This window comes from Sylvia atricapilla, chromosome 8, assembly GCF_009819655.1.
Source record: "Sylvia atricapilla isolate bSylAtr1 chromosome 8, bSylAtr1.pri, whole genome shotgun sequence".
In the NCBI taxonomy this organism is placed as follows: domain Eukaryota; kingdom Metazoa; phylum Chordata; class Aves; order Passeriformes; family Sylviidae; genus Sylvia; species Sylvia atricapilla.
In genome coordinates this window covers 1,368,986-1,378,985 of record NC_089147.1, presented here as the reverse complement: position 1 = coordinate 1,378,985, position 10,000 = coordinate 1,368,986, and the positions used below count along the sequence as shown (strand labels likewise).

Below are 10,000 nucleotides of genomic sequence, written 5' to 3'. Positions count from 1 at the left end.
AGTTGTTTCTTTACCATCATTGTTATTAAAAGTAGGACTTTAAGGAGCAGCCGTTCAGATTTTCACATTCATTTGCAACGGTGCAGCTTACTCGACTGAGCATTTATGGGATGTTAGGCAAAGAGGATTTGGCACCGTGTTTTTTAACATTTAAAGAAAGCAAATCAATTACCGTATCGCCAAGAAAAGGAGCTGTTGGTAAGTGACATTTATGTAGATTTTCCTTAGCATGGAAAAGTGGCCTTTATTTTTCTAAGCGATATTTGCTGCTCAGAGTCAAATTCTTCTCATGCAGCTTACAAAAATAAATACTCGTATTTTGCTAAGATCATAATAGCTCATTAGAAGAGGCTGAATTTGGACCTAGACTAAAACCTAACACCACAGGGCTGAGCATGCTTACTTGAACCTATAATGTTGCTAGTTCTGGCTCTCTGGGGAAGGAGAGGACGAGGGGAGAGGATTCAGCCTTCTTAATTGTGAACCTCATTAGTGACGGTTGCTAGGCAAAACACACACCTACTTTCCGCGCATATGAAAGAGATAAACAATACGTCATAGACCATAATGACTCTGGTGCTCAGGGCGACCTTTAATTATTATATTTTTGGTCTCTTATACCTTAGTTATTAATGCAGAAAAACAAATTAGGGCTCTCTGTGTGTGTGTGTGTGTGTGCGGGCCGCGGCAGATTTGTAAATGGCTTTCCATTTTTTGACGTCTAGGTCGTCTTTCCTTCCCATAGTTGGGGCTCACCTCATCCATTCATTCCCCTCCCTGCCCGTTGGTAAATACTATTTGAGAGGTAAAACGCCAATGATTGTATTAGCAGCTTAGTGTTGTTATCATTTTAATTAATTTTATTAGTGTAAAAAGCCATGATCCTGTCAATGTGTTAGTAACAACTTGCAGGAGGAGTCCCGTGGAAAGTGATGTGCATGGCCCAGCACGTCAGGTCACTGAAGATTTGAGAATCTAACTCTTCCAGGGCTCAAGGTGCATTAAAATTAAATGTAATTAAATGTGCATTTGAATTTTGGGAAACACTAAAGTCTTCAGGAAGTTGGACTGGACAATCCTTCTAACTGAAAACATTCTATTCTATTCTATTCTATTCTATTCTATTCTATTCTGTTCTGTTCTGTTCTGTTCTGTTCTGTTCCGTTCCGTTCCGTTCCGTTCCGTTCCATTCCATTCCATTTCATTCCATTCCATTCTATCCTGTCCTATCCTGTCCTGCCCTGTCCTGTCCTATCCTATCCTATCCTATCCTATCCTATCCTATCCTATCCTATCCTATCCTATCCTATCCTATCCTACCCTATCCTATCCTACCCTAATGTTATTAAACAGAGGTTCCCTGAGACCTGGTTTGCATCCCTACAACTGGTATATTTTACAGTCCAAATGAAGTGATATTTAAATCCAAATGACTATTTTGGGCTTTGCAGGACAACAAATACATGTGTGCACATGTGCAGGAGCAGCTGCAATTGTGTGTGAGCGATTCGGGGGCTGATGGGCTCCAAAAAGATAGGATTTCACAATTCTGGGTTTCCAGAGACACTTTCCATTCTCCTCTTCATCTCAGCCTATCTTCTTTTAGCAGTTCAGGCAAGAAGTCAATCACATTGAGTCAGGCTGAAGAAAAACATTTTATGCTGTTTTTCTCATCCAAACCCCCTCCTGCCGTAATCTGCAGTAAGGCCCAGGCACAGGAAATTGACCTCACAGTAAATTCTTTACGGATTCGGTCATGTTTTTACCATCCACTTAAACTTGCATACATAACCTGAGACTGTACCTCTGGATCAAGGAATATGACAAGCCAAAATAAAATCAAGTCAAATTAAAGAGCAAGAAAAAGCTGCAAGCAAAACAAGACTGGAATAAAATAAAATAAAATAAATTTAAAAAAAAAAGAGAGAAGAAATAAAATAGGAAAAGATGAAAAATTGGTTGTGACTGCAAAATTGTAAGTATTAAATAAAGAAAGAAGTCAGAAGCAAATTCAGAAGCATCTGTGTTCTTGTTGACAGGGGCTGAGAAATACTAATGGACTTTTTTTTAATGGGTGCTTTGATGGATGAGAGAAGAAATGACGTAAAAGTAAATGTAGTGGTGTCTCAACATAAACTATGGTGAAATTAAAAAAAAAAAGGGAAATTAAAAAAATTAAAAAATAAAATAAAATAAAATAAAAAGCATTGCAAATAAAATAAAAGGACATGTAAATGTGTGCCTACCATTTTCCAGATAAGAAGGGGCCGTACCTTCTGAGGGGTCAAGGCGGCGAGCCCGCCTCCCGTGTTTGGAATTGTTGTGTACAAACATGTTGTCTGAGACAGCCAGCACGTGGCCATCCACATTGACTGTTGTTGATACAACAACCTGCAAGAGAAAACAAAACCCCACGTTTCAAAAAAATCCTGCAGATTTCCCCCCGAATCAGGTCTCGTTAGACAAAACAACATCCCGTTACTTTTCTGTTTCTATTTAAACCGAGTGAATGACATCTCTGAATACATCTTTGTTGACGTGGCGACCACTGGTGATTTTTAACTCACAATTGTTTCTCTTCAGAACCTGCTACACTAATTAGAGTTTAATCTCCTATTATGCTAACAAATGAATTCAATTCAGGGAAATATTCTTCTAGCCATTAGTTTCAGAAACACCCCTCTAGCCACTCATTTTAAAAGCTGCTGTTTTGATTGATCTGTTGATATATTGATTAGATAGTTTATCTAATTAAAATTTGTTCACTTGAGACTCTCTTCAAATGAAGGGTTGTGAGGATTCCAAATAAAAAAAGCTTAATAAATCAGGAACCGTCGTAACTCCCCATTTTTTTTCTTCAGTAAATGATCTCCAGGTCAGTTTTACAATTACATTTAATGTCTGATAATGAACTTTTTTGCATCTGAAAAGGCCGAGTTGAATATGAATAGTGAAAGTGTTTTCAATCCATGAAAAGTATCCCTTCTCAAGTTCATTTGGATGGTGATTGACCCTGGTATGTCAATGGAATTTCCTCCTTTATTTTTGAGTGAAAGGCTCCTATTCTTGTGTCCAGGTTCAGAGTCCGGCCATAGAAGAGATGATGGATAGGGCCTCCTTTGGCTTCCAGCTGCTTCTCAGTCGAAAATGGCAAAGGAACATGTGCAAAACGCACAACCTTCCCGACGCAAACACCTCCACAGTGGAGCTCTGGGACCCCTTCCGGAAGCACCAGCCAGGGAGGAAACCAGCCAGGGTTTGTGTGGAGCACGGCCTCGTAGGCGGATCACTGTTATCCCACACTGACATTTACATCTTATTTAAATACTCCAGCACGGACCCTTTGCTGTGGTTCCAGGTTTTCTAAGGGGATCGGCCACCAGGAATTGCAGCGTTTCCTTCGGGGTGAGTAGTGTCTGTAAAGCCAGGCCTGGCTAAGTCAGGCCTTATCAACCCAGCTGGTGAGGGCTGCCAAAGGTAGGACAAATTTCAGCGTCCTCCTTCCATTTATTTAAATGTTGGTTATAACAAAGACGATTGAAGGGTTCTCCCACCAGCCTCTAAACCCAAACACTTAACGGACACAAGTGGGAGGGGAGCAGAGAGCCTCCAAGAGAGAGCTGGTCCAAGGCATCAGAAGAAAATTCTTGTCTGCTCCTATGTTTTGGATCACCTCTGATCCTGTTTCTTATTCACAAGCCATAATTAGCTCTCAGCTATCACAGCACCTTTTCTGTGTATCCTGCCTCCTCGGAGACAGCCATCTGCGGTACCCTTTAGAACAGCCCGAGGGCAGCTCTCTGCCAGGCTGCTCTGCTTCCCCAGTTCCCTCCTCCCAGAAGTGGACACTTTCCCTCTTGTCAACATCCACTTCGGAGAGTGCTGAGGTTGCACGCTCAGCTCGGCCACGGAGCTGCTGCCAGGCCACTGGGCTATCCTCTTTCACTCTTAATGAGATTCCCAGACTTTCAGAAATATTGCAAAACATGCAAGCGTGACTTCCAGCCAGGATTTCTGGGTTTGGTTCCTAGAACACGGTGTATTAAAAAGACAGAGCAAGGTGTATATGAAAATGACAACTATTTTTGTTCTGTCATGTCTATATAGGTCAGCCACCAAGGGAGAATACTGTAGTTCAGCAAAAGAAAGTCGACGTGCTACGCTTTGTTATATCGCCTCGCTCCTGCAGTGCACCTCCACAAAGGTGCTGAGGCAGGGAAACCAGGTAAAAATACTGTTCAAGATCTGACATCCTGTTAAGTCCAGTTAAACCTTCTGAGAGGCAGGGAGATTAGCTAAAGAGACCCAGGAAAGTCTTTCTAGTGCCTACTGGCTCCATTGTCGACCACAAGATCACTCGTGACTGATGCTTCATTTAGTCATCAGTGAGACAAAGAGGACATTTCCACTCATTCCAGGTTTGACCTTCTGTTCTGTTCAGATGGATCAATATCACCGATGCCACGTGAAGCTGAGATGCATGAAAAATGGAAGCCTGGCTCGATTGTTTTGAAGGAATATTTTTTTTCCCAGCTACAGATCTTTTCTGTTGGCTGGCTCAGGGGTGCTGGCTTCCCCGGTTGGTTGGCTGTGCATGAAAACAGATGTCACATGTTTTGCTATCAAGTTTAACCACAAGTAATTCTTCTCCAAACTGAGAAAGTCCTGAACATCTCAATACTACTTTATGGCTGGAATCAAATATGAATCATTGTGAAATATTTTGAAATAAAAGGCAGTTATTTCTTAACGAGCCTTTCGAATGACCCCAGACACAGAGGAAATCATTTGTCCATCCCGTCAGCTGCCTCTCTGTAGTGCTATGATTCACCACAGGATATCTCAAAAGCTGTAAGGAGAAAGTGAAGTATTAAACATCTAACACAGTGGAAACAAAAATCTGTGGGTTGGGCCACCAGTGCTGGATCTACAAGTTGTGAACTAGAGAAGTGTGGGTTCCAAACTTCCCTATGCTCCATAGTTGTGTTCTTAAAGGAAGATCAGACAACTCAGTCTATATAAAAACTCTACAACACAAGGTGATAGCAAGAAGGAAAATCAGGGAAATAATTCCTAAGAGAAGATCCACTTGCTCCAACACTGATCCATCACAGCCCACTGCAGAACCCCAGAACCAGCACTCAAATTAATGGGGGAAATGTAAAATAATGACAGCAATTTTTTTAAGCACTGGAACAACACTGAGTGGAAGCACTGACTGTGTTTTTTCATAAGTTCAATATGAAGATGTGATCAAGTCTTTTATACATCATTTATGCATTTAGAGGGATCTGTACCTGGAATCTTCGCATGTCTCGTGGGTTGCCTGCATTCTTCAAACAGTTCTGATTGCACTTGAGGAAAAACTTTAGAAAGAATCTATAAAAATACAAAATTGAAATCTATTAGAATCATCAAAATGTAAATCCAATTTTTTAAAAAGTTTAATAAAATTTAATCATAAATAGTTATACCCAAAAGAATACTGGTAGTGATATATTACTTTCCTATTCGTTAATGAACTTATTTTAAAGCATAAGATCTCTGTCATAAACAGGACATTATTGCCAAGGAAAGGCAAATTTATATTTTTAATTTTTCAACAACTACAAATGTATTGACTCCAGGCCATATCCTTAGCTCGGTGTGGGAAAGTTGATTTCAATGACTCATTGACTTCAAAGGCAATGACTTACACCAGATGAGAACTTGTCTCTATTTTTTTAATACTTTTCATTTTTTTTTTCACAACTTATATTAGCAGTAATGACCTCTACGTCGAAAAATTCCAAAGGTAATGATCAATCTTCTGAAAAACACTTGGCTTTGCCTCCGGTTTGGAAACTCTCGCTATTCAAAGGGACTCGATCCAACTCCTGCTGACTCCAGGGAGATCCAGGCAGGATCTGCCCAGGGGCAAGGCCCAGGCTCCCTCATTGTTTTTGAAAGGCAAGGAACATGGCAAATTAGGCCCTGTCTTACGACCTCTTCAACCTTTGCCAGCCTTTAGCTGTGAGGAGTCGCTCTACCCAGGGATCGAAATCCAGCTTATTTCTGCCGAGCGACAACCGGCAATTATTTAGGACTAACCCTTATCATCCAGGCATCTCCCCATAAACCCTCCTCGCAGCCACGCTGCCTCAGGGGAGCACAGACAGCACTTTGAGGGAAGGGGAAAGCTTGGGAGGATGGAAACTCCTTTCTGCCACCCTCCTGCACCACTGGAATGAGCAGGGAAGTCTCCACCCTGCAGGACTGCGGGATCCTCAGGAGGACATTGGCAGCCTGACATCGTCTTTTTTATTTATGCACTCATGTTTTATCTTTCATAATAAAACCACATTTTAATTAGGTTTTCTGGCTAATGACTGACCACTAATGACAAGCTAAGCTGAGGATTTTCCCCTCACCAGGAGTTGCTCAGATGCTCCAGTCCAGCAGCTCGTGCTGCCCAACTTTGTACATGCTGGGCAGCGAGGTCAGACAGAGCTCTCACATTCAGAACATGAACAACTTTGATTTATTCACTCATGTCAGTCTTCATAAGTGACTGGGACTATTCCTGCTGCACACACCTCACAGGAGTTTCCACGTGCCAAGAGCATTCCTGGCAGGAGGCAAGACAGGAACATCTTTCCTCCTTTAGCACCCAACAAGGCCCAGCCATGGCCAGCAGGAAAAAGAAAAACGCTGCACCACATCTCACTCCTGTTGAGAAGCTTTGGGGGTCACCCAGGAGCCTTGTGGGAGCACCTCTAAATCAAAAATTGGGGCTTTTAATCCCAGCTCCTCCTTCTCCATTAAACCTTGAGCAGCACCCGGTGTAACCCCAGGACACGAATGCTGAAGGAGCAATCTCTCATATCAGAGAGGCAAGCAGGGAAACAACCAGGTTTACTGAAACTGCATAAATAAATCGATGCTGTCAGTTCAGCTGAATGCACATTTCTTTAAAACTTCCTATCCCAAAACCTGTAAAGGGGTTTCAGCTGTCGAGCTGAAAAAGACCTGGATTTCTGTGGTGGATGACATGATCTCCTAGCTCAGATGCTCAGGTTTTCTGGATGCTGTTGCAGGGATATTATCAGCAACTCCATGAAACTTCCTCTGTGTTAGCCACTAAATTCTCCTAATTTTATCTGCTATGTTTTGGAAGTTTCTTGGGTGTTTTGGGTTAGTTTGGTTTGTTGTTGTTTTTATTTGAGATACTTATTCTCTCCAGATCAACTGATTCTAGGCCAGGTTCCCTGCTCATTGCAGGATGATCTTTGAGGTCCCTTCCAAGCCAAATCCATTATTCTAAAGGTAAGATCCTTTCTGTCAGAGCTCTATTTGGTTTTGCACAGCTTCCACCACCCAGACTGTGAGTCTGTGCCAGGTCCAGCTGATGCCCAGCTCCACACAGAGCCCCCAGTGCTGGGGAGCCAGGAGCTGGGACCAGCCTCCAGCTCTACAGCTCCTTAGTGCCACATCCAGGCTGAAGAGCAGTATGTTATCTGGTTCTTTTCTTTCTCCTTTTTTTTTTTCTGATCTCAAATGGGTGTTGTGAGGCTTATTGAGCTAATGTTTGTAAATTGCTCGGAAATTCTCCAATGAATTGTGCACTAGGAATGCTAAGTATTGCTCCTCATGGATTGTTTTTAGCGTGAAGCATTCATGATGAATTGTTTCTATACGGAGAGCTCACATCCTGTCAAAGAAAAAGGGCCATTAAGCACCCTTTCACTAAACATCAACTGGAACCGGTATTTGTTCAATTATTTGGTGAAAAGGAGCCACTCTTGGTGAAATCAGACATCATCAAGTTTATTAGGATGGCTCTGAGCACCGGGCTAAATATTGATGCCGGGCTGGAGTGAACACAAGCAGCACTCACTCCCATTTCAGCTCCACTACATTCCTCGGTGCTGAGATATTTCATTTCACTCTTTACTCTGTGCTTTCAGAGTTCATGGAGCACAGGTGGCATCAGGACAGGCTTTTCAGAGGAAGACAACGTAAGCTGAAAACCACACTCCCAGGCAATCTGTTCCTCTGTGCCAGGAGGAGAAGATTGACCTGGTGGTTGCTCTCAGCTGACCACAGGGACTGTGGGCTTTGCAAATCCATGCCTCCTACCCCAACCACGAGGTTCCAGTGGACCAGGAGCAGAGCTCTGCTTGGTCTCATCTCAAGCTTCCAGACAAGAATAAGAATTCAAGCCTTTCTAGGTCTGCCTCTCCCTGTTACATTTTGTATCATAAGCAGAAATTTTAGCCTTTTTTAATACATACAGCCTTGCAGAACAGCCTTCCCAAGCAGGCTAAGCTGCTCCTAAAATACTGATAGGGTGAAAAATGCAGTCTTTGCCATGTCCCCTTGCTCTGATTTTTCCCCACTGCTAGAACGGGGCCTGCTACCCTCTTAATTAAAATGTATTACCTTCCACGAGACTCCACTATTTTAAGCTAAAATTTACATCTTTTATTAACTCACCTCACCTATACACTTAGCTCTGATGCCTCTCGCCGCCCATCTGCCATCCACATACAGTGAGTCACTTGATATTCCACCCACCAATTTTTCCTAACAACCACTGTGCAATTAAACTCCACACGTTCTGTTGCGAGGTAAATTAGGCACACCTGCGGCCAGCCTGCATTTGAACCGCATCAGAAAAGGACCTAACAAGGTGAGAGCAGTACCACAAAGTTATAGGCCTGTCAAGCAATTAGGTTTTCACTTCTGGGACATCCGCACAGTGCAATTATGCTACACATTACAACCTGGCTAATCTTCTGAACAAATGTCATGTCTCGGAGAAGCGAGGAAAAGCAGTTCATCTGCAAATGTGGCTGCTCTTCAGCCTCCACCTTATGCACATAACAACCTACAGGAGACTTTTTTTTTTTTTTTTTTTGGTGAAATGAAAGATGGGGTTTTTTTCCGTGGAAGATTTTTTTAAGCCCTGCAAGTGCCTTTTCATCCTGTTCACCTCTTCTTAACCTCTGTGAGAGGAGGTGTTGTAGCAAATAGACCAGAAAGACTTTTGTACTTAAATTTCAACACTAGGCAAGAAAATCCTTGGTGCTGTAAGCACGAGCAGTGGCTTCAGTTTGGTCCAATTCAAATACTGCTTGGCTAAAGGAATATTTGTGGCAGAAAACCACCTCTTACACCCCAGAAACACCATTAATAAAATGTATTTTCGCCAGACCACAAACCGAAGCGTCATTCGTGCAAATAAACCTCAGCAGGAAATAAATGGTTCATTCTTTTTACTTCAGATATGGAGTCTGAGTGTCCTGGTGACAACACCCCGAACCAAACCCTGCTCTGGTGAGAGGTGAGATCATAAGGAAGGCAGTGGAACCCTGCAGCAGCAAGCAGCTTCCACCCCTTTATCCAGTAAGATCTTCCCAGCATCCAACTCAAACCATACAGAGGACACAAAATCTTGCCAGCCCTGCAGACAGCATTTTGTTTTACTCCGACAATTCTGTTTCATTTTTATCTGTATTTACAGGTGCACAGTTTTGTTGTTCAATTAAGCCTGCAGACGAGATCTCGCTGTACTACAAAATACAGGATTGTTAAGATGTGACAGGTCTGCTCCACTTTCATGAGTAAAAAAAAGATGGAATTCGGATCATTATCCGTGATTTTGAAGTTCTTTGGAGGAGAAGCTGTCCACAGGGGCACGATGCTGTTAGGGGGCGGAGGAGGGAGAGAGCAGGAGAAGAGGAGACATTTGAAGTCAAATGGTAATTCTCATCCTTTACTCGATTACCCTTTAATTGGCTTTTTTCCTAAGAAATATCTGACAACCACTTTGCATATCTCTTTTTCAGAGCCTAGTAAACAAAGGATTTAATACTCTTGTTATGAAAGGAAAAATCTTTCCTCTGTCAGAAAATCTTTGGCTTTAGCACCAATAAACTCTTTATTACTGCTAAACTCGGATTTGCTGCTCGATCGCAGAGAGGCGATAAAAACTCTAACCTGTCATTAGTGCATTATG

General features: G+C 42.4%; 1 protein-coding gene across 10 annotated transcripts in view; it reads right to left on the bottom strand.

The window, feature by feature from the left end:
- EBF3 (EBF transcription factor 3) overlaps window positions 1-10,000 on the bottom strand; it is a 123,997-nt gene that overhangs the window by 39,919 nt on the left and 74,078 nt on the right. For 6 of the 10 annotated variants that reach the window (XM_066323403.1, XM_066323400.1, XM_066323398.1 and 3 more), the window contains exons 7-8: window positions 5,298-5,379; window positions 2,247-2,391 (exon numbers count right to left, since the gene is read on the bottom strand). In XM_066323403.1, coding sequence (XP_066179500.1) covers window positions 2,247-2,391; window positions 5,298-5,379 — 227 coding nt within the window. The remainder of the gene's footprint in view (window positions 1-2,246; window positions 2,392-5,297; window positions 5,380-10,000) is intronic. The other 4 variants (XM_066323402.1, XM_066323399.1, XM_066323397.1 and 1 more) reach the window with 1 other exon arrangement.